Consider the following 27,349-nt stretch of genomic DNA (forward strand, 5'->3'; position numbering starts at 1 on the left):
GGGCGGAGTCACGCGCGCCGTGGGGACACCCACCCCTGGTGTCACGGTGCGCGCTGGGCACCTGAGCTCCTCCTGCTGCGCGCGGCGGGACCGGCCCGGCCTCGGGCCACCTCCTGGCAGGAGGGACCAGAGCCGCCGCAGGAGGAGCGCGCAGACGCGCGGGGGTGGGGAAGCCAGCAGCAGCGAGAAGCAGCCGGCGGGGGCGGGGAGGGGGCGCTGAGACCCCAGGGGAGACCCCGGAGGGCCTTCCCTAACCGCCTGGCCTCAAATAACTCCCTCGCGTTTTCCCTGGCCCAGCACCGTCCCTGGGTGTATGGCACCGTTTTTCTCCCACAGCCTGAGTATTTTTCCTAGTAGCACTTAGCAGCCGCTCCCAGACTTAAGGACATTTGGTCCCTGTCTGTCTCTGCCAACAGACTAGACGCTGATGCTGGCTGGCCTCACCTTGCCGCTTTCTCTCGGGCTGTGTCTTCAGTACCTAAAACAGTGTGTGGCGCAGAAGTGTTTTTGAATTCATGGGACACAAAGTTCAAGGACTCATGCTACCCAGACCAACAGGGGAGCGGGGGTCCCCTCCAAGTCCAGCTTTAGCAGTGTTGACCTGTGGAGAGTGGGCTCTCCAGCCTAGTGGGTGAAAAGGTGTAATTATAGAGAAAACACACTAAGAGGTCACCGTTCCCGGTGGACACCCTCTGCAGTGCCACTCACTCAGGGGTGCCTGCCTAGCTCTGAAGGCCCCACAAACAGCGCCCAAGACTTGGGAGCAGCACCTGGCCTAGTCCCTTCTCAGCCCAGGCCCTGACCCAGCGCTGCTGGAGGGTGGCCTTGGCCCTGGGAGCACAAGCCACTGCGTTCAGCAAACTTCCTTCTCAGTTTCTGAGGGTCCTTTCCCCTTTTCCTTTTTTGTTTCACTTTCCCCCTGGTTTCCTACTGAAGTGCCTTTGAAAATGAGGTCAGGATGGGGGGGAGGTGCGGAAGCATAATTTGAGAGTTTGGGATTAGCATATACAAACTACTATACACAGAATAAACAACAAGGTTCTACTGTATAGCACGGGGAACTATATTCAATAACTTGTAATAACCTATAATGAAAAAGAATATAAAAAAGAATGTATGTATGTATAACTGAATCACTATGCTGCACAGAAACTAACACAATTTTGTAAATCAGCTAAACTTTCAGTTTTTTTTTTTTAAAGTGAGCTCTGGGATGGTGCGGGCAGCAGTACTGGCAGCAGGAGACCTTTGGAAAAGAGGAAGGGCGGAGGGAGAGCCGGAGGAGCAAAAACCTGTGAGGAAGGGGCAGGAACACTTAGGACTGATTCCTCTGTCTTCCTCGGCTTTTCTCTTCATTTCTTATGAGTTTATCTCTCGACTGTTTTAGAAAAAGGCAAGGTTTCTTTATCAGGTCGGTATTCTGAAGGGCTTACAATTTAATAGACCAATTCTCACCCCCGCCAATATAACACACACACACACACACACACGCCTGGCTCCTTAGAGTTTACTGTTGACTTCCACATACTCAACAGGTCTTGTCTAGTCCCTACAACTCACAACAACTTGCAAGGATGACACCATCCCCATTTAACTGATGGAGGCCCAGAGAGATGAACTGATCTGCCCATACCCACCCCACAGTGCCAAAATGGCAGAAGTAGAACTCAAATGCAGGACGTCTCCTCTAAATCCAATTATCTTTTGTTTTTATCAGAGATTCCCAAGACAGAGAAGGGGGAGTTGCCCTTCCCCCTCCCTATCCCACCTTCAAGTTCCTCCCTCTCCAATATACTAGCATTTTCAGGAAGGGGATATCTACAATTTTTAAAAGCATATTCGATATTAATATGCATCATTACAATTTGATAAAGGCAGAATCCCACTGGTTTTATTATATAGACTTAGGGAACTTCCTGGTACCAAGAAGCCCCTCTCCAGGCTTTGGTTACCTGCTGGATGTCTAAGTGATGCTGTAAGGAGATGTGCTGTGTCAAACAGGAGCAGAGGCAGACGTATTAGAGGAGCTTGGAAGAGCCAAGAATCCCCGTGGGATGGGGCTGACTGGTAGCCTCCTTGGAGAGAGGCAGACAATTAAGAACAGACTCAAACAAGAGGGTAAGGAGGGTGTAGATGGCAGGGGCGGGGCTGTGGAATGGGAGATGGGGGAATAGACTTGAACTGACAGTTCACCAAAGGAAAGGTACAAATGGCCAATAAACACATGAAAAGATGCTCCACGTCATTAGTCTTCAGGAAAATGCAAATTAAAATCCCAATGAGAGAGTCCTTCAGACCTGGAGAATGGCTAAAATTAAACAGCCAGGCAACACTGAGCGTTGGCAAGGGGATGCGGAGTAACCGACCTCCGTTTCATTGCTGACGAGAGTGAAAAGTTGTACAAACTCCTTGGAAAACAGTTCGGCACTTCCTTGTGAGGCAAATATGCGCTTACCCTATGACACAGCGATTCAGCTCCCAGGTATTCACTCAGGAGGAATGAAATACGTGACCATGTTAAGATGTTGGGGGGAGGGTATAGCTCAAGTGGTAAACCTAATTACCTTCCCCCTCCAGAAAGGAAGGATGATGTGAACCTGGACAGTCGTTGCAGCGTCATTCATCACAGCCAAAGCAGAGGCAGCCTAAATGTCCACCAACAGAAGACTGGATACACCAACTAGGATGCAGTCAGACAGCCTACCTCATAACAAGGAGGAGACGGTCCAGTAACACTGGATGCACTGATAGATGTAATCTCTCAGAAATTATGAGGAGGGTAAGAAGATACAATTACTTACTGTATGATCCCATTTATAAGAAGTCCAAGAATGGGCAGAACCAATACCTAGTGATAGAAATCAAGTCAGTCTTTGCCTGGGGAGGAGTGGGTGGGGGATACTAATTGCAAAGGGACATGAGGAAACCGTCTGGGATGATGAAAATGCTCTGTATCTTGATTGTGGTGGTGTTTACACGGGTTCATACATCTGTCAAAAGTCACTGACCTGCACACTCAAAATGGGTGCGTCTTATTATAGTTCATTAGACGTCAATAAAGTCGAATAAGGAAAAACAAGACAACAAAGCAGGTCTTCCTTTAAAATGGCAAGAGCTTTACTAAAGCTGGACACATGGCTTTCTGAGGTATGTGCTCAACAGAAACATGAAGAAACATACACAAACATTCACAGAAACATTACCCAAAATAGGCAAAAATTGGGGACAACTCAAATGTCCCCCAGCAGGAGAATGATAAATAAAATGTAATGTACACATGCCGTGGAGTACCATTCAGCCCATACCTGATGTTGAACAAGAGAGACCAAACACAGCAGAGCCCAGCCTCAATCTTATTCCGTTCATACAAGTTCAAAAACAGGCTTAGGGCAGCCGTTACCGCCTAAAGGGTAGTAACCAGGGCACACAAGGGATTTCTGGAGGCTGGTAAATACTTTGTTTCTTGATAGGATGTTAATTATCCTTGACTGTGTTCAGTTTGTAAAAATTCATCCTGCTACCTTGTTATGATGTGTACATTTTTCTGGATGTATACTCTATTTTAATGAAAACATTTGCTTTATTTTAGAAAACAAACTTACGGTTACCAAAGGAGAGAGGAGGTAGGGGGAGGGATAAATTTGGAGTATGGGATTAACAGATACAAACTACTACACATAAAATAGATAAGCAACAAGGAGTTACTGTAGAGCACATGGAACTAGATTCAATATCTTATAATAACCTATAATGGAAAATAATCTGACATACATACATATGCATATACATGTATCACTGAATCACTTTGCTGTATACTTGAAACTAGCACAATATTGTAAATCAACAATACTTCCAATATTTTTATTTTGTTTTTAAAATTGGGAAATAATTGAGTTTTTTTTCAGAGGCATAAATCAGAAGGTAGATGTCATCCATAAATCCAGCACAGTAAGTAAAGTGCAGGAGAGCAGGGTGAGGCTGGCGTCTGGGCTCCCTTGGCCTTGGGGGTTAGCAACTGAGTGTGTGGGAGTGGCAGCGTGGCTGATGTACCAAACTCTTCTCCTTTTCTCTCTGTCAGCCCATTCTGAGCTCTCAGACCCCGTCCTCTGCCTCCCAGCTCCCAGCAAAGGTGAGAATAAATTGTGAGAACGGAGCCTAGGGTGAAAGGCTCTGGGTGGTTGGCCAGGCAGGCCTGCCCCCATCAAGGCTCTCTGCTTGGCTTCTCACAACAGGTGCTGGGGGCAGGTCTGGGCAGGCTCTTTGTCCTCTGCCTACAATGGGCTGCAGGCCCGCTGCTAAGGCAGAGACAGCCAGGGCTAGGGGCTGTCTCCAGCCTCCCAGCCACCTCCTCTAAACCTGCCTCTGCCACTGCTTAACCCCTCTCCTGTCTGCACAAGACTCAGCATATGTGCAGAGCACAGCTTTGGAATCTGGCATGCTAGCTGTGTGACCTTGGGTAAGTTACTCAACTTCTCTGAGCCTTAGTAGCTTCATACACACTAAAAATGGAGTGAGATAAACATCAATAGGAATTTTAATATTTTCTCCCTGTACCCCCCAAAGATTGTGTGCACACCCCTCTTTGGAGACGATTAGCCCATGACCAAAAGTCTAAATTGCTCAACTCGGCCTTGGAGGGCCTCCAAGTTCTACCTCCATCTCTGACTACTCTCCTGCTTGGGCCAGAGTGACTGCTCCCTGATCTTTGACCCCTGGATAAGTATCATGCTTTCTCACTTCTCTACTCTCATCCCTCATCCAAGGCCCACCCATCCTCTGGGGCTCTGGTCACTTCAGCCACCCCTGTAAAGCTTTTCCAAAGCATATATTCTACTCATTCAACCAATTTTCCTGAGCATGTGCTGTATGTCGGGTGCTCCAGCTCTGTGTCTCTCCCTTCCTCTGACCTCCTCATCTCCCAGCTTGCATTAGACATCAGCCGTTGTGTACTGCCCGGCAGCGGTCCCTCTCTCACACTGTGATCTGGCCATAGGGTTCAATGTGCTTTATGTCATTTGCCTGTATTAACCAGGAGACGTTAACACTCGCAGCTGTGACAAATAAGCCCAAAATCTCAGCGACTAAACAAAACACAGGTTTATTTCTTGCTCACATCATGGTCCACTATGGGTCAGGTAGGGACTTGGGGGTTCAGGCCCCTTCCGTCCTGTGACGCCTCCATCTCCAACACAGGCCACTGTGATTGCCTTGGGACTGGAAGGGACACACAGAAAGGTAGTGTTAGCTCCAGCTCTGAAAGTGGCTTGTGTCACTTCCAACTGCATCCCCTGGGCCAGAACCCAGGCAGATAGCCCCAACCTAACCTCAGGGAGATTTCAGATTGTAGCCTTCCCGTATGCCCAGAAGAGGAAGTAGTATTAATGACCATGCAGCCAGTTTTTGTCCCATCACCGACTGCACAGGGAGCTTCCTGAGGGCACTATCCCTGCACACACCTTCGTTATCTTTCCTTGAACCTCCTCTATAATATCCAAACTACCCAGCCCCCCAACACAGACTCACACCCGTCAGGCCCAGTGCCGTGTCCTGTAGCACTGCTGGATATGTACTAGCTGATGGGCAGACTTGTGAGTCAAAACAGGCTGCCTGAAGGAGAAGGCAATGGGGCTTGTTGGAGAGACAGGTCCTTCTTGTTCTTTGAACAACACTGCTTCCCTGGGCCTTACACAGGGCATGGCATGTAGTAGGTGTTCAGTAAACATTTGCTATGTAAATGATTAGATGGAGCCTTGGGAAGATTATGGAAACTGACTCAAGAGAAAAGAAGGAAGAGAGAAAAGGTTTAAAACAAATGAAATGGTAGAGAAGATTCCAATCCAGACCTGAGACAGGTGAGCCCCCATCCCAGCCCCCACCGGGCTGGGCGCCCATGGGCCCACCCAGGCATTAGTAGCATGGGAATTGGGGTGTCAGGTGATGCTGGATTTGGCCTTCCTGGGACCTCCAGAGTTCCCCACCCTGGGGCGGCGATGATTCCTCCCTTCTGCGATTCAGATCTTTATTTGCTGGGGTTCAGTGGGGTTAATTATTGTTGTGGTTTGTGTAGGGCGGGAAGGAGCCCTGCCCTGGCCCCAGGACCTGAAGGGGGATCCTGAGAGTCAGGGATGGGTTTGGAGACCTGGAGGGTTGGTATGGGAGGCTGGGGGGCACAGGGTGGATTAGAAAGGCACCTCCTGCCAGCAAGGTAGCCATTTCTACACTCGAAGCCCAGGTGACTGAGTCTTTAACCCTTTTTTGTCTTCCACCCATTCATGCCACCCGCCAAGTCATCAAAGCCCAGTGAGGCTCAGCTCCGGGAGGCAAGTGGCATTATTCACAGGGGTGGGGCTGAGTGAGCTAGGTGAGAAGTGGCCTGGCCTCTGGCTCAGATCTTGGTCAGCTGAGAGTGGGACTAGCACCCCAAGCTCCCCTGGCTCCAGCAGCACAGGGCCACACGGACGGGGTCTCTCAGCATCAGCCTCGCATCCAAGGACCCTTTCGCAGCTGGCCACAGCTCCTTGCAGCCTCCACCCCACCTTCCAGGCTGCTACCCATTCTGCAGGGACAACGCCAGGTTGGTGATGGCCCAGAGGCAGGTCAGGGAGTGAGAGGGGTGAAGGAAAAGGGGCTGACCTTGACCTGGTGGGGACACTACTGAAGCTTCAAGGGCCATTAGTCTGTCCCCACCTTACAGGAAACAGAGGCCCAGGCTACCTGTCCAAGTTCCTCAGCAACTTAGGTCCTTGAAAACCCAAAGCTGGAGATCCTAGCAACCCGGACTCCTGCCTCGCGCGATTTTTCCAAGGGTCACCTGGACCCTCCTCCTGCGTCAGGTCAACACCACGGTCCAGTGTGTGTGAGTGACTCTGAGGTATGCAGTAGCCCCAAGGGTGTGAGTTGGGCCTGGGGGTGGGGGGCCAGTGTCAGGACTGGAAGGCGAGTGAGGGCTGTGGTGCTTGCACGGTGTGGAGACAGCTGAGAACAGTGTCTGGAGCGGGGCTCTGGACACAAACACACTCAGGTTCCAGTCCTTGCTGTGTGACCTTAGGTAAGTCACTTGGCTTCTCTGAGCCTCAGTTTTCTGAGAGAGTGATTGCGAGTGGATGAGGGTGATGCTATGTACTTTACCAGGTATGTAATAAAAGGGAAAATGCTCACAGTAGATACATGATCACTAATGCCATTCCTTGCACTATTATAATTATCACATTATTGTTATATTGGCTATTGGTATGATTTGAATCTCACATATATTGGTATCGGTAATGATGCTAATAAATCGTTTCCATTTCCAGTAAGAAAAGGGCCTGAATATGCTCAGTCCTTCTATATCCCTCTCCTCCTTTCCCATGTTTTCTGTGTGTGCATCTGTGTGTGCGCGCGCGCGTGTGTTTGTGTGTAGAGGGCTGGGGTTCGGGAGCATGTTGATTCCTCCCACTTCTGCTCTGCAATACCAAACAGGCTGCACAGAAGTTGTGCTGAGCATGGGAAGGGGAGTTTGGGGACAACCCAGCATGTCAGTTCTCTCTGCCACCAGCTCAGGGATGCCCAGGCCTGGCTGATGCTCACGGAGCCCCCCCAATCCCCACATTCCTGTCCACCAGGCCCTGGGCTGCTCCTCCACCTCCTGGCTGTCAAGGCCAGTGCTTTATGTAGTTTATCCCCACAACTGGCCTATGCCATGGGGTATAATTATCCCCACTTACAGATGAAAACATCGAGGCTTGAAATAGCATTTAGCCTCCCCAGCAAATGTCAGAGCCATGAGTCCAACCTGGGACTGTGGCCCAGGGGAAGGGCCCACCAGGTCCCTCGGTACCCTGGCTGCCCAACAAGGTAGATTTGTTTCTACCTCATTCCCCACCTTCTGGACCAGTGGTCCTTCTCCCCCTACTGCCCACGCCCGCCCCTGGGGCTCTGACCCCCAACAAGGCAGCCCCCGAGAGGGAGGCTGGAGGAAGCTTTTCTGGAACCCTCGGTTCAGGGTGAGGGATGAGGCCAGGGAAAGTGGATGGCCAGAGCTCCCACCTTCTGTCTGAAGAAGCTGGGCCCTAAAAATAGATAAAGTGGGAGGAGGAGTCTAAAATAGGCTCCAGACAAAGTGGTGGGGCCCTCCCTGTGTGTGTGTGTGCTCACACCCACACACACATGCTCACACCCACACACGCGCACATGTGTGCACATATATCTCCTCTGGGAAACTTGGAAGCCCCGGAGCAAAGACTAGGGAGCAAAACCACAGAGACACACGAGCACACTCAGGCTCACAGAAATATGCAAGCCTCGCGGGAAGCTCTGAGTCAGGATCCTCACGCGCATCACACACACACACACACACAGGCACACAAGCACAGAACAGTCTGTGGTATAACTCAAGGCTGAACAGGAGGAGATGACAGGAATGGAGGAAGAGAAGGAAGCAGCGAGTCCCATCTGTCCCCCATCCCACCTCTCCAAGTCCTGCCAGCTGAGCCCCTGCTCTGACCTGGGGAGGCGGCTCAGGGAATGGGGTGGGGAGAGGCTGGGGCAGCTATGGAAAGAGCCAGGGTCTGGGCGCTGAATCCCGCAGCCCTGACACTTCTGCACTCAGGCTTGGAGAAATGACTTAGCCTGCCTGAGCCCTGACCACCTTACCTGTGAGATGGGGCAGTGATACTATTCACAGGTTCACCATTCCTGGGATGTAGAAAGTGCAAGATATGTGTTCTGAAAAGGCAGCTGGCCATGTGCAGCAGTGCAAATGGCCCAGACTAGACATCTTGGTTTATGCACTTGCTAGCAGGTCATCTGTCCCCCTGAACTTCAGTTGTTGCATCTCTGAAATGGGGCTTGTAAATAATGCCTTCCTGCCCTGGCCCAGCTCAGATGGCTGTTGTAAGACTTGAAGAGATGATGCTCTGAGGGGTGGTTGGTTCTGTGGGATAGGGGGAGCCCCTGTGGGGCGGGTGTGTACATACCCAGAGCAAGGAGAGGGTCCCACTGCCCTCAGAACACTTGCCCTTGAAGACTCACCTAGGCCCGTGGAATAAAGAAGCCAGACTGAATGAAGTGAGGAACAGGGCCTGTGGGATTTGCAGCTTTATAAAAAGGCTTCCCAGGGCTCACCACACTGGCATGCCCCAAGGGCTTTTCTCTAAAGACCAGGCATTTGTAGCTCTGAATGGACTTTCCCCACCTCGGGCTAGGAACCCCAGAGGACTTAGTCATTCAGCAATAGAAATCCAGGGAGGGCTCGCTGCCCTCAACCTTCTCAATAGAAATGGTGCCATGAGAGGCAGCCAGTCCTGGGTCAGGCACGTGGGGAGTCAGGCTCTGTCTACTCTCTTGCCAGCTGTGTGACTCAGATGGCAACCTAGTGTTCTGGAGTCTCGGTTTTCTCCTCTAGCAAATGTGTTTAAGAAGCCCCTGTCTTTAATAAATGAGGCTGTTGTGAGGTTGCACTGAAATCACAGATGTAAAGGGCTGACAAACAGCAGGCACTCAATAAATGCCTTGTATCATGAAGAGACACAGCCCAGCAGGAACCAGCCTGCTTAGGTTTGAGACAATTTGGTTACAGACACAAGGTTTCCCGCAACCCGCCACCTCAGGTTCAGTAATTTGCTAGAGCCGCTCCCAGAGCTCAGAAAGCACTTTACTTACATTTACCGTTTTTTTTTTCATAATGCATATTGTAAAGGACATGCGTGAAACACCAGGTGAAGAGACACATAGGGTCCAGGAGGGGCCTAAGGGCAGGAGCTTCTGTGCCAGACTCCCCATAGTTTAGGGATTTTTATGGAGGCTTCATTATGTCAGCATGATAAATTATTAACTCAATCTCCAGCCCCTCTCCCTTCCCTCCAAATGATGAGGGTGAGGCTGTAAGTCCCAAGCTTCTAATCATGGTTTGGTCTTTCTGGTTACCAGCTCCCATCCTGAAGCCATCCAGGAGCCCACCAAGAGTTACCTCATTAGAGCAAAAGATGCTCCTGTCACCCAGGAGATTCCAAGGGACCTAGGGGCTCTGTGGCAGGAACCAGGAGCAGAGACCAGTTACATGGTTCTTATTATGTCACAGACACCACGAGACACTGAGGCCTAGAGAGATGAGACAACAGAAAGTTGAGGAGAGAGGATAAGACCAGGAGTCCCAGTGTCACAGGGAGAAATGGGACAGAGAGACCAAGAGACAAGAAGACAGAAAGGAGACGTAGAATTCTCTGGTTGGGAGGAAATGCTTCTGCAGGCCTGCTCCCCCATCTCGGGCAGGCTAGAGAGACAAAGCTTTACCCCCACAAACGGCCCCTCAGTATCCTATCCAGTGACCCTGTCCCAACCTGCCCTCTCTCAGCCCAGCCCCTCTACCCATCCTGGACAGGTGAGTTCTATAGGTGGCCCACCGTTGGCTACCTGACTATTCCTTAACCACGGGGTTGGATTATCCACGCCCACTGCTGGCCAGATGAGGATGCGCCCAGGGCCCTCTCCAGGAGCGAGTGTGATGGGTAGGGCTGGAGCTCACTCTCATATAGGCGTCAGAAAAGCAGGACCGCTCCCTGGGACTGCCTAGGACTCACCCCGCGGCGGCTGGGGCCACAAATGCAAAGAGTACCCCATAGGCCTGCTTCAGACCACCGGTAACTGCGATCATTATTACTGATGCGTACTGAGTATCAGGCAGTGTGTTAGGTGCTTTACATTCATTATCATTTCACCGTCCTAATGACCTGTGGGGTCAACACTTTTAATACGTATTTTATAGATGAGGAAACCGACTCAGAGAGGCTGGGTAACTTACCCCAGGCAACACAGCTAGAAAGGGGCAGAACCAGCTTTGCTGCCCAGGTTTGACTGTCTCCTGAGTACTGCCACCTCCCGTACACCCCAGGCTTGTCTCAGAGACGGTGACACAGGCACCTGCTGGGAGGACAGGGGTATGACTGGTCTAATAAGAAGACAGGAGGCAGCTGGCATCTTGGGATGCATCAGGAGACCTAATGCTTCTCTATCCACTTGGCTGCTCAGTGGTCTTTGGCCAGCCCCTTGCCTCTGGCCTCAGTTATTTCATCTGCAAAATGAGAAGGTTGTGCCACACACCCGGAGGCCCTTCCTGACTCTGATTCATTCTACCACCTCCACCTCCAACAAATCAGTAATCCCGTTTATTGATGTAACTTCACAGCAGTCTAAATAAGACTCCTTAACCTGAGGTCCCTGGACTTCTGCCGGCTCCACGAGCTGCCTAGAATTACAAGGAAAACTGTGTGAGTGTCTGTGCGCTCAGTGTGCGTTTTCCCAAGGAAGGTGTCCATGTTGGCACCAGATTCTAATCCCCCAAAGCTAAGAACCACTGATGATTCTAGCTTTTTAGAATTTCCCTAACCTCGATCTAAATGTTTAGGGGAATGAGTTGAGGAAGTTGAGGAATGAGTCGAGGAAGTTGAGCCCATACCCTGTAAAATTCTTCCCTTCACTATGTTTAAAGTCCCCTCAGGCTTCCTGCACCCTCCAGCTACACTGACCCGTGAAGACCCCCGGGCCCACTGCTTCCGGTTAGTCTCTGCCTCCGCGCTGAAGCTCGGATCTGTTCTCTGCGATGTCTTTGCGAGTCCTCAACCCCATGTCCTTCTCTCCACCGACCGCGCCAGGAGGCGGGTCCTTCGTGAGGTAGGTAGGCAGTAACCAGGACGGCCAGTAGGGGTCGCAGGGCGGAGGAACCCGTGGAGCATCGGCGGGCAGAATCTCGCGTTTATTGGCCCCTTTGATAGCCTGGAGGTGAGGAAAGCATGGCAGCACGAGGCCTGCGTCTGGGTCTGGACCTCCCCTCCGAAGGCACCAGGTTTTCCATCTGTAAAGGGGAGGGAGGTGGTCTAGAATCGCAGGATGTTTGCTAGGCAGTCTTGCTGCACTGATGTCCTGTGGACCTTTCTGACTGATAATGGAGGCGGGAAGCTGTCTTCAACTGCCCTTGGCAGAAGCTCTTGGCCCAACAGCCTTAGGGAATGAAATAAAATGACTCCAGGGCCCTTTCCCAGAACTGACTGAGAAAACAGAGCCCACTGTCCTGATGCTGAAGGGGAGACTTACCCCCCCCACCCCGCCAAAGAGAAAGGAGGGCTCTACACAGGGCTGCCCCAAGGGCTGCCTGGGGTGGTGCGGGAAATGAGACCCCAGTGGGGGCCTCCCAGGGGTGAGCTGGGGCCTTGCGGTCAGGGCTCATGGGACCTAGGTGACAGACAGCAGCCTCTTAGTGTACAGCTTCTGCCCATGTCTGGAGAAGCCCAGGCATACCGCTGGTAAGGCAGAAGGTGTTATCCTGCCCTTAGCAGCTGCAGGGAACAGAGCTGGAGCCTGGACCATCCTCCTCATGCAGCTGCTGGGGGCTCTCCTGTCCCAGTTCTTCTGAACCCTCCCTCCCCATCAGCTCTAAATTCTGGGCCCAGAGAGAGCAGGGATGAGGGAAGGCCCTACAGAGATGTACGGCAGAGGGGTGGGGGGCATGCCCAATCATCTATCCCAGGACCCCCTCCAAGGAAGAGGACCAAGTCCTCATAGGTACAAAGAGACCCTCTCCCTCTCCCGCCTCCACCCACCTGCTCCCTTCATCCCACCCATCTCCCACCCCCCAAATAAGTAAAACAAGACACACACATGACAGGGATAGAGTGCTCTCTAGAAAAATCATAATGAGCCTGCCAAGGGATGCTTTGTACAGTGGTGGGAATCAGGGAGCCTGCCCCACCCTAGCACTGAGAGAACCAGGAGGGGCTGAGGCAGTATATGGACAGAGAACAGGAGGGAAAGGGCAGCACCTGGGGCTCTGGGAAAGTCGAGTCGGCACTTGGGGATGGCCCCAGGCCTAGGCCCAGAGAACAGGGAGAGGGACTGGGGTGGGCTCAGGGTGGCAGTGGCAGGCAGCCAAGCCTTCAGTGTAGGAAGGGGGACCACCTCTGTCCTTCTTTGGGGGTTCTCTTTCCCCTGCCCCAGCCAAGGAGGGGTCCATGAAGGAGCTGGGGTCTGTGGCAATACTCGCAGTGGGAGCTGCTTCCCAAGCTGAAGGTCATGGACAGGGGGACCACTGGTGACAGAGGAGGAAGAGCACATCTGCAGGGGGATGTATATGTGCACACACATGTGTGGGCTCCTGAGTGATCTCCCACATCTGTGACCTTGGTCTGAGGACCGTCTGAGGCTGGCCTTTCCCGTGGTCTCACCAGCATCACAGAGCAGGAACCCATGCTGAGCTCTCTCTTACCCACTATCCATACAGAACCAGGCAGCTTCCAGACCTCGAGTGAAAATCCACCAACCCATCTCCTAACACAGAGCCCTGGGGACAATCAGCAATTTAGATTGTCCACATCACAGGACTTGCCCACACTAGGCTGGACACCCAGCCACAACCAGTGTCTTCCTATCCTGGGCCTGGGAGACTGTGAGCCAGTTGGGAGATGCCTTTCCCCTGCCCAGAGCATGCCTGCCAGGCCTTGGGGCCATAATACTGCAGCTGATGCCCTAGCACCTTGCATCTATTGCCCTGACCCTCTGGGATCCTGGGGGAGGGAAAAGCCAGGCCCCACAACTGAGGAGAGAGTGGAGATGGACAGGGTGGGAAGGGTGGAGTCAAGCTAAGCCCTGCCCGGGGATAAATTGGAAGAGGGCCAGTCACCCCTACCCCACCCCAGCCTGGCACTCCAGCTCCCTAGCACAGCCAGTGGGAGGAGGAGGCTGGCTGTGCTCAGGGCAGGCATGGGGACTAAAGCTAAGGTGTTTGGCTGAAGAGTCTAGCTGGGACCCTCCTCTTGGGGGTGTATGGGGAGGAAGCCCAAACTCTTCCCTTCACAAAAATGTAGGAGATGAATGAGTCTCCAGCCTGAGTGTGACAACAGGACCCTTGGAGGAGGGGTGGGAAGAGACAATGGCCCTGGGGATGGGCTATGCCTACCCCCAACCCCCCCTTCCACTGGGGCTGGTTTTCCTTTAGGGCCACTCAGATCAGGTGGCTTAGGGGCTCCAGGGCCCCTTAGAATTGATGTTCTGGGTCTCTCTCTTGGCCTTCTGGTGCCTCCAGCCATACCCTCTGCTGCAGAGTGTGGACAGGCTTTCAAGGGAGATGACCCACGTGGTCTTTGCCGCTGGGGAGGGGCTGGGGAGCTGCAAGGCTGGCAACTGTGAGGACCTTGTGGCCCCACCATGAATTGTGGCAACTTGCAATTCATTTTGGTCTGGGGAGAGGAACTCTCTGTTATCTGCAGAGAAAGAGACAAACAGACCTCAGATAAGGGCCTTTGGAGATATCATTTTAAGACAAGAACAGCAATTTTGATCACTTACCGTCTCTGAGCAGAGTGATGGTCAGGGATGGGGCTAATGGCCTAGGGGTCCCCTCCTCATCCTCCAAACTCTAGACCAGACTTCCCCCCACATCCACCCCTGTCCAGCTGTGCAGGGTAAAGGCCATAGATATCAAAAGGGGACAGCAGGGTTTGTTGGACATGTGGGATGCCATGATGGAGGGGCAGTCCAGGGATGAGCCAACAGTACCACCAGTGTGACAGCAGCCTCAAGCTCCCCTTGATGGCATTTTGAATGTGACATCTCTGCCCTCAAGGCTGCTGTTGGCCCTGTTGAGAGCATTTGCTCATGCTCTTGGTTACAGGGTTCAGCGACCAGCAGGTAAAATATCTCCCTTGAGGGCTTGGGCATTTGGGGAGACGACTGGCTGTCACACTCTCCATTCCATGGCAGTTACCTTGTCCCCAGGCTCTAGAGCCACACAGACCAGAGATCAAGTCCAGCTCCGCACTGAGCAGCTGCAGGACCCTGAGTGAGATACTCTGACCTCTGAACCGCCACTTGCTCACCTGTAAAATGGGGATGATATAGCCCCACACATGATAGGTGAATAAATGCGAGGACTCGTGCAAGCGCATCTCCCGTACCCGGGAGATAGGAGGGCTCAAATCATCCTGGCTGTGATTACTATGACTACTGCATCGCATCCATATAAAGATGCATTTTGACATCCCCAAAATAGAGGCGCATTCTACATTAGTGGTGTAAATTGGCAGCTTCTTTTTCCGAATTGGGGGTAAATAAGTGGGGCTTCTTGTAACTGACGGCGACTTAAATTTATCCCACTCCCACTCTCGAAAAGGCAGATCCACCCCCACCCCAGGGCCTTATAACCCCTATCTTCCCGTATCATCGAGGCTCTGGGCACTCACAGCTCTGTGTCCTCCAGGGCCGGGGGGCGCTCCAGAGCCTGCCTCCGCTTCCGCACGGCCCCCATTATCTTCTTGCGGGGCCCCAGGGGGACGCTGATGCTGCGGAGGTCGAGGTCGGAGCACAGCATGAGCGCCTCGAGGTCCAGCTTCTCCTGCCGCAGGAGAGAGGTGAAGTCCTCCATGTGCAGGGAGGCCAGGAAGGTCTCCAGCGGGCTTGTCTCGGGCTCCAGGTCCTCATCCAAGCCCAAGTCCAGCTCGTCCCAGGGCAGCTCCTCCCCGCAGCTGCGGTCCTGCAGGCTGTTGGCACTGCCCAGGCTGTCGTCGTCCAGGCTGGGGGAGCTCTGCAGCCGAGCCCGCAGCGTGCCCGCGCCGTCCAGCGCCGCGTCCTCGCGGCCCAGCCCGTGCAGCCCGCTGCTCAGGTAGTTCCTGCGGAACACCATGGTGCCCAGGCCGGGGCGGGTAAACAGGGAGTCGTGGCCTGAGTCGGTGCTGACCTCCGAGTGCGCAGGCTCGGCCACCAGCGTGGCACGGGAGACGCTGTCCTCGTCCGAGAGGAACATGTCCCGGAGCGGGGCGCGGCCCCACTCCTTGGGGTTGGCGTAGGTGCCCTGGCGCACGAACATCACGTCGCTGCCCAGCTGCAGGCCCGAGAGCGAGCGCACGCTCTTGCGGCCGTCCTCGGAGACCTTGAAGGTGCCCTCGCCGCCTTGCTTGCGCCGCTCCAGCTTCCGCTGGATCTTGGTCTTGCCCTTGGCGGTGCCGTGCAGCGTGGCCTGCGAGTAGGGCAGGTGGCTGCCCAGCGCCAGGTGCTGCAGCCGGCCGCTCAGGGTGCTGGACGTGAGGCTGGAGAAGCTGAGCGTGTCCGAGCGCTCGGCCAGCTCGCGCCGGTAGCGCCGCTCCATGCGCTCGTGGTGCTTGCGCTGCATCTTGGCGCACTCGCGGATGCGCCGCTCCGCCTCGCGGAAGGCCTTGTCCTTCAGCTTACCCACCAGCTTGGGGTTGAGGCTGCTCTGCTTGGCCGCGATGGAGTCCAGGTAGCGCACGCACTCCATGTGGCCCTTCATGGCGGCCATGTCCAGCGGCGTGTGGTAGTCGTTGTCCAGGCACCAGATGTTGGCCCCGAAGGACACCAGGAAGGAGAGGCAGTGCAGGTGGCCATTGGAGGCTGCCAGGTGCAGGGGTGTGTTGCCCCAGATGTCACACTTGTCCGGGTCACCCCTGCAGGGAGGACACGCGGAGAGGGGTGAGGAGCCGTCGCAAGCTCAGGCAGGCAGTCGGCACTGGCTGCAGGTGTGGGGAGCCCCCAGCCTGGCTGAGCTTCCCCACCGGCACACGAGAGGGCCTCGATGGTCTCTCCTCTGACTGCAGGAGACACGCAGCCCTGGGCCACCCGTCCCAACTAGAGCCAGCCCAGGGTTAAAAATGGCCCCAGGCGGACAAGGGATGGGGCCACGGAGAAGGCGGGTCCTGGGCGGGGCCTTCCCCTAGAGAACTGAGGGCTGGGAATCTCAGGGGATAAATATTTGATGCCCGGAGAGAAAGGAGTGAATTATTCATGGGGCCCAGCGGGGAGCTGGCCCAGAGAGGTGGTGGGCCAGGGCCGAGTGTGGGTCTCTAGGCAGGCGTGGCGGCGAGAGCGGCTGCCAGTGCAGGAGTGACGGGAAAAGAGGAGAGGGTGGTGTGTCCTGGGCCTGAGCCCTTAGTGAATGAGTGTGTGAAGGTGTGTGCCTGCGTGTCGGCGGGCACGGCCACGTCGGCAGGGAGCAGGGCCAGGCCTGGCAAGGCCGCGTGTGAGAGCAGGTGTCGGGTCTTGGCCTGGGCCAGGAGGGGAGCGTGGGAGCAGCCAGGAATGGAGGGAGGGGGAGGGCAGTCGGAACCTGGGCCCAGCTGCCCTCCCTACCTCGGACTGCCCCATCTTTGGGAGCCCTGTGAGGCAGGCTGGTTTGGGCCTGTCCAGGGGTCCCACGCAGCCCCCTCCAACACCCTCCACATCAGACTGTGCTCGCCTTGGACACGTTCCTGCTGGCTCCTCCAAGCTCGCCCCTCCCTCAGGGGCCTAGCTCAGCCTCTGCCCCACGCTAATGAGGAGGCTGCCCCGGAGGGCTAGAGGAAGAATCACTTCTTTGTCTCAACAGCTCCCCCTACAACCCCTTCCTCACTTCCCTTACTGGTCTCCAAGTCCTGTGGGACAATGTGGGATGCTTGGCATCTGGCCCACAACCCACAAAACACCTCTGTAGGAGTTGGGGTGTTTGGTGCACCAAGGGGCCCCCTTTCCCCCTCCTCCTATGAATCTCTCTGAGCAGGGAGCAGGATGGCAGGATCACCGTGTGCCCTCCTGGCTTAAACAGGGGCCAGTCTCAGCCTCTTGGAACGTGGCTCAGCTTCCTGGGCTTAAGGATGCTCCCGTCTGCTGCTGGGACCGAGGAGCAGCTGGGGAAGGAGGGCAAGGAGGGTTCCCTACCCACCACATGCTCAAACCACAGGCCAGTGCATGGCACCAGGGCCAGCTGGGCCCCTTCCCCTCCACCATGATTTCCCAGGGTCTGAGATATTCATATTAACCCTCCTGGGGCATCTCTTACACTCTTTTTCCCTGTCCAGGCCACCCTCGTGTCCAGTTCAACCTGACTTCTTTTTATAAAACTGCTGGGGCTGGCAGAGTTGTCCACAGTGTCATTCAGCCCTAGGGAGCCCACATCAGTGGCCCTGGACACCACATTCCTCAACTGCTACCTCCAAATCCCTTCCCAGGCCCTGACGCCTGGATTCAATGCCCACTTCTCCCCCCAGATGACTCCAAAGGGAGAGGGAGGGAGTGTGTGGTGGGAGAGGAACACAAAGGGAGTTATGGGGTGGCTGAACCCAGTGACATTTGGTACGGTGGACAGTGCCCATAAATCCTAGGAATGTGCAGGGAGAGAACTGTGTGAGACCAGCTAGTGGGGAGGTGTGGGCACTGGCTGGGGGGAGCCCTTGGACTGGGGGGTTAGGCAGTGAAGAGCCTCTCCTTTCCCAGCCCCACTTCTGGCCCCTCTGAGGCTTCTGCTCCTCCTCCCCCCTTCTCACTGTTCCCTCGCTCTTGCTTCCAGATGCCACCCACCCAGGAGGAAATCCTTCCCACCTTCCCCTTATTCTCCAACCCCTCCCACAATTGTGGACACCCAAGTCCCAGCCCCTTCCCTCCCTGGCCCCACATCCAGGTCACAAGTGTCACACAAGCCTCAGCTTGTTTCCCTCTCCCACGACTGTCAATCTCCAAATTCCACCTCAGTGTCCGTCTTAGGGAAGGGGGTGGCTCAGAGGAGGGAGGAAGATGCCATGGAGTGGGAAGGGTGGTGAGAGTAGGTCTTCAGGGGCCCGCAGATGCCCCAGGACAGGAGATACTCACCCGCGACTCACGATGAGGCGCAGCGACTCCAGGTTGCCGTGGTAGGCAGCCCAGAGGGTGGGGGTCATGCCGTCCTCGTCGGGAGCGTTCAGCTCCTTCCTGGTGGCCTCCTTGAGGAGTTCCAGATAGCCATCCCGAGCCGCCCGGTGGTACTGGTCATTCATGGCGCCTGACTTGGACGGGGCGCGCAAGGGACACGGGGAAATGCCCTCCGCGGGGGAGGGCAGCGGGGTTAGAGCTGAGGCATGGGGTTGGGGGAGGGGGCCGGGGCCGGGGCCGGGGCCGGGGCCGCTAGCCACCACCGCCGCAGACAGAAGATGCGGAGCGCCCTGGCCGCCGCTACTCGGACATCTGAGCCGCTCACCCGGCGGGGAAGAGGCGGGGGGAGGATCTCCTGCGGCCCAGAGGGCCGCCCCGGGCTGCCCCTGGGTCCTAAACACCCTGCTCCCGATCACACGGGGTGACCCGGCTCCCTAACACACCGGGCCTATCTCTCTCCGAAAGTGTCCACCCCAGCGTCCCGCCCCGTGGGGACAGTTGGGGATAGTAGGCGGTCTCTCCTAACTAGAGCTCCGGCTCTGCGGACCCGACGTCTCCACCAGTTAAAGGAACGGGCCAAGGGGGGCAGAGGGATGTCTGAGGGCAGTCCTGACCCATGGGACGGTGGGCCTAAGAGGGTTACGAGGACCGATGGCCAGACTGTCAGGGAGCAAGACTCGGCTGTCTTGGCCACCACCAGCTTGCTCAGAGGTCGCCCGGCGCGCTCCAGCAGGGGGCGCTGAAAGACTGGGCGCCGACTCTGTGCGCCGCCGGAGAACTTCGTCCACAAGCCGGACTTAGACGCATCCAGCGGAGCACGGACGCAGGGGTAGGGATAGAGGAAGAGGAAACTTCTATCACTGTTGAGGGTGTCGGGGAAAGAGGCACCAGTGTCCCGATCTTGGACCAGCGACAGGGGAGCACGAAGGTACCGGGCGCGCCGGGGCTGGAAGGGCGTCGGGGTGCCTGAGGGCCCTTGGGCTTGTGTTGAGCCTCAGCTCTCAGGGCTCTGGGCGTCGGCAACGCGGGGCGCCAGGGCGCGGTGGGCGCCGAGGGCGGTGTGCCCTCTGGGTGCCGCAGTGCGGGGCCGCGCCCGAGCCTGGCTGCGCCGAGGTGACAGGGCGGCGGGGGAGGGGGCGCCTCTTAATGGGTAAATATAAATCTCACCTTATCTGGCTCCCGCACGCTCTTCCCTAAATTCAGCTCGGAAAAAAGATGGATCATGTGAGTGGGACTGAGAGGTTTATGGAGCTGAGTTCCCGCGGCTGTAAATCACCTTGCCCTCCCCGGTATAAAGCGCCTGTCCAGCCCGGCCTGAGAGAGAGGAGACACTTGCCGCCCCCTGACCCCCAGCTCAGCGCGGGCTCCTGGCCCACCTGGCAGACGGATTTGGTGAGTGGGACCTTGGACAGGGTCCGATGGGGCTGCAATCGCTTCTCCTTTCCTCCCGTCGAGCGCGCGACCTGCACGGTAGGCTTTCCTCTTTCCCTTCCCCAGCGCTTCCTCCACCACCTGCAGCCCCTACCTGACGGGTGAGCAGCTCCTCGGTCCCCAAATCTAGGGATAAGATGGAGGAAGGAGAGCCCTGGGGGGCTCACCTGGGCTCCTGTCCGCTGCTCTCCCACAGTGACCCCTCCAATCTCCAGTCACCCCTGCCATGTCCGAGGAGCTGGCCACGGGCCCCAAGGAGAGCCCGCCGGAGCCGCGGGCAGGCCCCCGCGAGGTGTGGAAGAAGGGCGGCCGCCTGCTGTCGGTGCTGCTGGCCGTGAACGTGCTCCTCCTCGCCTGCACGCTTATCAGCGGCGGCGCCTTCAACAAGGTGGCGGTGTACGACACCGACGTGTTCGCGCTGCTCACCACCATGATGCTGCTGGCTGTGCTCTGGATTCTCTTCTACCTCCTTCGCACTGTGCGCTGCCCCGACGCCGTCCCCTATCGGGACGCGCACGCCGGCCCCATCTGGCTCCGAGGTGCCAGGGGAGGTGGGATCGGAAGTGGAGTGGGTTCGGTGCGGAGCTGGAGGCTGGGGTGCTCTTCAACGTAGACCAGTGAGATGTTCCCCTAGGGAAGACTAGATGTGTCTGAGGGTGAGGTGGGCAGCTGTTGAGAGAGAAGAGAAAGAGTCCTGCAAGTGGGATGAGAGGAACTTCTTTGCCCTGTCTAAAGACTGAAAGAGGGGGTCACGGGAGAGACTCTGATGGAGAGCAAAAAGATGATAGATGCAATGAAAAGAGCCTATCCAGGCTAAGCTTATCTATGCAGCCCCAAAGAGATGGGGGCTCAATTGGACATCCATGCATCCACTGACTCAATCTTACACCTATCCTTCCATCCATCCATCCACCCATCCAACCATCCTCCCACCTATCCCATTCATCCATCCATCCACCCAACTATCCAACTACTTAGCCATCCATCCTCAAATCTATCAGCCTTCTCTTCTGTCTCTCTGACCACCGCCCCCATCCCATTCCCAGGTGGGCTGGTGCTGTTTGGGATCTGCACTCTCGTCATGGATGTCTTCAAGACCGGCTACTACTCCAGTTTCTTTGAGTGCCAGTCAGCCATCAAGATCCTGCACCCTCTCACCCAGGCTGTGTTTGTCATTGTCCAGGTGGGTGGGAGGAGTGAAAAGGAGCCAACACCTGGCCTGAAGTCAGGAGACCCAAGCTCCACTCCTCTTCTACGCTGAGCAATCAGTTAAGGTGGGGATAGGATTGTAGTGCAGATCATATGAGTTCATAAATCATGAAGCACTTGGTAATGTGAGTGCCTACTTATGGGCCCCGCAATTTCATTTCAACCTAAGCAGATAACACCTAGGAGGTGTCAGTTGTGGCAGCTGCTGGGTCTCCTTGAACCTGCCCTGCCCTTCGTGGGTGCCCATAGAAGGCATCGATCTCAGCTCAGGGTCCTGCTGTGGGCATGGCCAGTTTGACCTCAGTCTCATCCCCTATATTCTGTATTTGTTCAGGAAATAGGGCATCTGATATGTGGGATTTTTCAAACAAGTTCAAGTTTTTATTTGTTGCACAAGTAACACTTGAAAAGATCTTCTGGTTGACCTGAGGCAGGACTAGTCCTACATGGGACCAGAACAGACCCCAGCCCTGTATCATAATCAGAATGACCATGTGTGTGGTTCCCTCTGCTGAAACATCACCCCTGCTGCCCAAGTCTCCACAATTTTTAACACATTTATGACTCTGGCATTTATATTGTTTTAATTTTACATTTTATGAGTTTGAAGAATATTTAGGCAAAACAGAAATACAGATACCCCACCACAATCAATATCACAGCAAGGATTTGTGGGCAGCCAGTGAGAGCCATTACTTGCAGGGCAGCCAAGGATGAGGATGGGGCAGGGGATGCTGCCAAAAAGAAGTGAGAAGCTTCCCAGATTCTTTCTACTTTGAACAAGACCTAGCCTGAGGCTGGTCTTGCTCCCAGGAATAAGTAAATAGCCAGTCAAAACTCCTCCTCCTCTACCCTGCCAAGAAACAGAAAACAAACCGCATGCCAGAGAGCTTACAGGTGACATTTTTGCAGACTTTAAAAGAACAGAGAACTATTTGATACAAATTGATCCAGAGAATAGAAAGAGAGCTTGTGTCTCATTCGGTAAGGATGCAATGAACTTGATCACTTAGTACTGGGGCTCGTGAGGTGGACAGGACATAGTGGTCGGCGTGGACGTGGGCGCTCCTGGGTTGATCCTGTCTGCAGAGGAGATGACCCCACCACTCTCTCTCAACACAGACTTACTTTCTCTGGGTCTCCGCCAAAGATTGTATTCACACCCACCTGGATCTGACACGGTGAGTGCCTGCTTCATGTCCGTGGTTCAATGTCCATGCACAGGTGCCAGGCTCACTTGGCATGAGATGAACGTTTCCCAACCTGGGCCATAGGTCCTCTTTCTGCCCCCAGGTGGAGTTTCAGCCAGGCTCCCTGACTTGGTCAGCCTGATTTCTACAACCCTGTGCTTTGTGTGTGTGCGCAGGCGTGTGCACACTTTGCACACTTGGTGGGATGGTGTGTGTAGTGTACAAATGTCCTTTCCCCTAGTGAAGGGAGCAGCAGTGGCCTGAGTCTCTGGGTGTGCCCAGCCCTCTCTTGGCTGGCGTCCCAGCCAGGCTAAGTCTACCTTCCAAACTCAGCTACCCTGTTCACACAGGGGCCTGATTGCTCGCTTGCTTGTCAGCACCATCTCCCAGTACAGCATCCACAACTCTCCACCTTGCCAGAAACCCAAGATGAGCCAAAGACTCTCCCTGGCCTCTTTGCTCTCCTTCCCCAAACAGATGTGGTCTCATGTTCACCCTCACCACCAACCTGGCTATCTGGATGGCAGCCGTGGTGGATGAATCCGTGCACCAGGCCCACTCCCACAGCAGTTCTCATGGCAACACCAGCTACACCCGCCTCACTCAGGACTGTGAGTGCCCACTTCAGATTAACCCTGGCCCTGTGGTGGCCAGACCTTGGGCTGGGTGCTTTGTGGACTTGTAGAGGGAAGCCAGGTGGAGGCCAGGAACCTCCTCTTGCTCCAGGCTACACCTCTGAAGAAGTTTAGGTGTGGGTGACCCAGGAGGAAGAATGGAGCAGCATCTTTTCATCTTGGATGATACAGCCTCGGACCCACTGTCCAGGTCTTCATCCCAGCAAAGAAGGGATTCATGCTCCAGGAAGAAAGCGCGAGAGTGATCAGGCTGGAGAGAAGGGAAGGGAGAGAGAGTGATTTGATAATGAAATTATAGGATCAGATGGGAGTGCCTGGCAAGGAGGAGAAGGTAGAAATAATCACGATGACAATAGTGACAATTCACTGAGCCCTATGTGTCAGGTGCTGTGCTAAGTGTCTTAAACACTATCTTCCTTAACCCTTGCAACCTCCCTATGTGATGGGTACTATTCATATTCCCTTTTTACAGATGCAGAAATTAAGGCATAGAGAGATTAAGTAGCTTGCCCAAGGTCACAGAACTTGAAATTGGGAGAACTAGTGTTGAGATCCATCTTTGCTTTGAACCAATATACTATCCTGAAGAATTGTTCCCCAAGTCCTGGTCCTCTGGACGTCTTTAGGGCCACACCACCAGCTAAATTCAGACTAGATGACCAAGTCCATCTGGACCTCACCTGAAGACACACACACCCAGTATGGGAGGATCCAGGAATGGAAAGCCTGCGTCCAGACCTACAGAAGACCCCGGCCCAGCAAGACTGACAAAGGACCACCTAATGTGCTGGGGCCGCAGGGGTACAGAGAGGCACACTGGGAGTATTTTTCTGAGGGAATGGGACAGTGTGAAGCAGGCAATTCTGCAGTTCAGATTTTTTTTTTTCAATTGCACACTGGCTATTGTTTACTGATGTGTCCCACAGTCTCTGGCACATACTAGGTGCTCAGTAAATACTTGTGGTGTGAATGAGTGTGCCAGGCCCTGTGCCGGCTGTGGGATATGGTGGTGGCAGATAGCAACCCTGCCCTTCCAAAGGTCACGGTCTAGGGGTGAGGTTCTTCGGGGTGGGTACCTCCGGAGGGTGGGAGGGCAGCTCTGTGCCCCTCTCTCCGCAGGGGAGCGTGCGGGCAGCGCCGCCGGAGGAGACTGCTCCTGCAACACGGCCGTCTGCCAGGTCTTCCAGCAGGGCTCCTTCTACTTGTATCCCTTCAACATCGAGTACAGCCTCTTTGCCTCTACGATGCTCTATGTCATGTGGAAGAACGTGGGCAGGCTGCTGGCCTCCTCGACCCACAGCCACAGCCACACCCCATCCCCCATCAGCCTCTTCCGGGAGACCTTTTTTGTTGGTCCCATCCTGGGCCTGATACTCTTCGTGGTAGGGCTGGCCGTCTTCATCATCTACGAGGTCCAAGTGAGCGGGGAGACAGGCCGCACCCAGCAGGCCCTGGTCATCTACTACATCTTCAACATCGTCTGTCTGGGGCTCATGACCTTGGTCAGCCTGAGTGGCTCAGTCATCTACCGTTTTGACCGCCGAGCCATGGACCATCATAAGAACCCCACGCGCACCCTGGACGTGGCCCTGCTGATGGGTGCTGCTCTGGGCCAGTATGCCATCTCCTACTACTCTATCGTGGCTGTGGTGGTAGGCACACCCAGGGACCTGCTGGCAGGGCTCAACTTAGCCCATGCTCTGCTCATGATTGCGCAGCACACCTTCCAGAATGTGTTCATCATTGAGAGTCTCCATCGGGGACCCCCCGGGGATGAGATTCATGGCACTCCCCCCAAGGAGCCCTGCCAAGGTCTTACCTTTGCCAACCTGGACGCCCTCCACACCTTGCCTGCCTGCCCGCCCCCCGCCGAGCTGGTTGGCCCCAGCCCAGCAGGACCTCAGGAAGCAGTGAGCATCACCTCAGCCCCCAAGGGCCACTGGAGAAGCAGGTGCTTGAAGGACATTTCTCTGTTTCTCCTGCTCTGCAACATCATCGTGAGTAACGGTGGAGATGGGGATGGGCTTGGGGGAAGACAAGGCTGAGGAAAGATGCTCTTTCAGGTTTATTCACTTGGCCCCCCTCTGTCTTGCTCCGAGCCCATTTGAGAATCTGTATGGCTCTCTGGGAAAGGAGCAGACTCAGCGAAGGTCTGGTGTAGCCCCCGGGGCAAGCAGCATCTCAGGGCACACAGAGAGAATGAAATCCCAGAGTTCTGGCATCTAGACAGCGAATGGAGCTGAAGAGAGCCCCAGAGAATGCTGACATGGGGGCTGGGCAGAGGTGAGAGGGAGCTGTGAAACTAATGTGGAGAGTAGGGGCCCTCACTCCCAGATGGAAGGTGTGACTGCTCCTGGGAACTTGTGACCAGGCTGCTTCTTAGAATAATTAGAGCAGCAACAGGAAGTGGCAGAGCCCAGCGTAAGTGTGAGTGGTCTGTTAGCCCAGTGCAGGCTGGCTGGGAAGGGGAGCATCCCCAACCACCAACTCCGACCCAGTGACTCAGCAAAGCCCCTTCCTTTCTAAGAGAAACTCCTCTGGCTAACAGCAGACTTCACCCAATACAAACGGACCTCCTGTATGGGAACCCTCTTTGTGAAGGTGAACCCCAATAGAGAAATACTCCTCATGTAGCTACAGCCCAACAGAGAAGAGCCCCAGTGCAGACATAATCCCCAGGAGGGAAATCTCTAACACAGAAACATATACCCATGAGAATGCACCCCACATAGAGCGCACACCGCAGTGAAGTTTCGCTCAGTGTAAAACAGTCCTTTTAGCTATAACCTCTAATAGGAAAATACTCCTATTACAGAAACAGCCTAATTGTGGGTATATCCCACTATAGAACACATCTAAATGATTCCACCCCAGTGAGGTCTACATGAAATACATGCCCTTTACTGAGGTGCATTCTTGGTGAAGTTCTCACTGTGAATATCCCTCCTACAGGGAACCTATGAAAAAAAAGACTGATCAGTAATCTCTGACCTACCAGTAGAAGCAGTAAGGCTCAAAACCTCCTTCCAGCTCTGGTGTGGCCCCCAGCCCTGGCCCCGCCCTCACCTTCTTCCAAGGTGGAGTCTACAGGCTGGGAGTCACCTGGGATGCGGCTTTTGCTCCAAGCATCTGAGCCTGGATCAATCAACTCCAGCATCATCTCCAATTCCTTCATTTTATAGGACAAAAGCAGGCTCAGATCTGGGCTGTGATGTGCCCAAGGATGTGATACATTTGGGGTGGGGAGAGTGGGATTAGCCTAGAAGACTTTGTTCTTTGCCTCTCACTCCATACCTGAACCATCTGAGCTTGAAGCCAGAGAGGAAGCAGAATTCCAGCTTCCACCTCCTCCCAGACCAGGGGAGGGGGCAGGGAGTGGGGGTGAAGCTGGAGAGAGGTCCCCACTCAGCAACAGCCAGCCCTTGCTGTCCACCAAATCAGAGGGCTAGAACCCCCATCCTGTCATTACCTCCCCCCCTCACTGCAGCACACCCAGCAAAGCCCACAGAATGACTGAGTCCCGGCCAGGTCCTGACACTCCTCTCTCCCCATAGCTGTGGATCATGCCTGCCTTCGGGGCCCGCCCTCACTTCAGCAACACAGCGGAGGTGGACTTCTACGGCTACTCCCTCTGGGCAGCCATCGTCAACATCTGCCTGCCTTTCGGCATCTTCTACCGCATGCATGCTGTCTCCAGCCTGCTGGAGGTCTACGTGCTGTCCTGAAGCCCCAGCAGAGACACAGGGAACGGGGCTCAGCTCATGTACCCACCCAGGAATGAATCATACAACTACCCATTCTCCGCCGGCCCCAGAGTGGAATTTTCACCAAAATTATTTTTCCAGGATGAGTTTTTAAATCACAATCAGGACATGCACATCCACCCCAGAACGCTCCTGGAGCATGGGGTGACTAGAGGAGGAAGATCTCTCTCCCTGCCTTGTTTCTAGGACCAGGCAAGATCTGGAAGTGTCCTAGACTCTGGCTCTACCCCAACCCCAGGCCTGTGGCCTGACCAGTGCTGCTGCCTAGAGATGGAAACCAATAAACCTGCAGTTCCCTTCTCCCCACCCCCGTCCCCAACTTCTTGTCTCAGCAGCCACATCTGAGGTGATCGATCACATGATGGGATCTGGAGCCAGAGCTGGAAGGGGATCTGGAGCCAGACCTGGGAGGGCCCCTGGAGATTTCTGGGTCACAAGCTTTTCTGTGGGTGCACCAAGTCTGAGTTACAGACCCGTTATC

General features: G+C 54.9%; 2 protein-coding genes across 9 annotated transcripts; one reads left to right on the top strand and one right to left on the bottom strand.

The window, feature by feature from the left end:
- The first annotated feature begins 5,745 nt into the window (after positions 1 to 5,745).
- OTOP2 (otopetrin 2) lies at positions 5,746 to 27,168 on the top strand. 7 transcript variants are annotated; one of them, XM_072939538.1, is made up of 10 exons: positions 6,394 to 6,574; positions 6,695 to 6,871; positions 11,468 to 11,649; positions 19,843 to 20,031; positions 20,267 to 20,609; positions 21,117 to 21,253; positions 22,402 to 22,460; positions 22,947 to 23,080; positions 24,224 to 25,055; positions 26,659 to 27,168. In XM_072939538.1, exons 5-10 carry the CDS (start codon positions 20,297 to 20,299, stop codon positions 26,960 to 26,962), a joined length of 1,779 nt encoding a protein of 592 aa, XP_072795639.1. In that variant the 5' UTR covers positions 6,394 to 6,574; positions 6,695 to 6,871; positions 11,468 to 11,649; positions 19,843 to 20,031; positions 20,267 to 20,296; the 3' UTR covers positions 26,963 to 27,168. The 7 variants fall into 7 exon arrangements, with proteins under 7 accessions (XP_072795640.1, XP_072795639.1, XP_031541580.1 ...); XM_072939539.1 differs by lacking the exons at positions 6,394 to 6,574; positions 6,695 to 6,871 and adding an exon at positions 5,746 to 5,852; XM_031685720.2 differs by lacking the exon at positions 6,695 to 6,871.
- On the bottom strand, positions 12,693 to 18,949 carry USH1G (USH1 protein network component sans). Of its 2 annotated transcripts, XM_015235278.3 has the most exons (3): positions 18,601 to 18,840; positions 15,210 to 16,427; positions 12,693 to 14,231 (listed from the first exon to the last, which is right to left on the bottom strand). In XM_015235278.3, exons 1-3 carry the CDS (start codon positions 18,762 to 18,764, stop codon positions 14,228 to 14,230), a joined length of 1,386 nt encoding a protein of 461 aa, XP_015090764.1. In that variant the 5' UTR covers positions 18,765 to 18,840; the 3' UTR covers positions 12,693 to 14,227. The 2 variants fall into 2 exon arrangements, with proteins under 2 accessions (XP_015090764.1, XP_006199428.1); XM_006199366.3 differs by lacking the exon at positions 12,693 to 14,231 and having other exon boundaries at positions 15,206 to 16,427; positions 18,601 to 18,949.
- Positions 27,169 to 27,349: the final 181 nt, after the last annotated feature.

This window comes from Vicugna pacos, chromosome 16, assembly GCF_048564905.1.
Source record: "Vicugna pacos chromosome 16, VicPac4, whole genome shotgun sequence".
In the NCBI taxonomy this organism is placed as follows: domain Eukaryota; kingdom Metazoa; phylum Chordata; class Mammalia; order Artiodactyla; family Camelidae; genus Vicugna; species Vicugna pacos.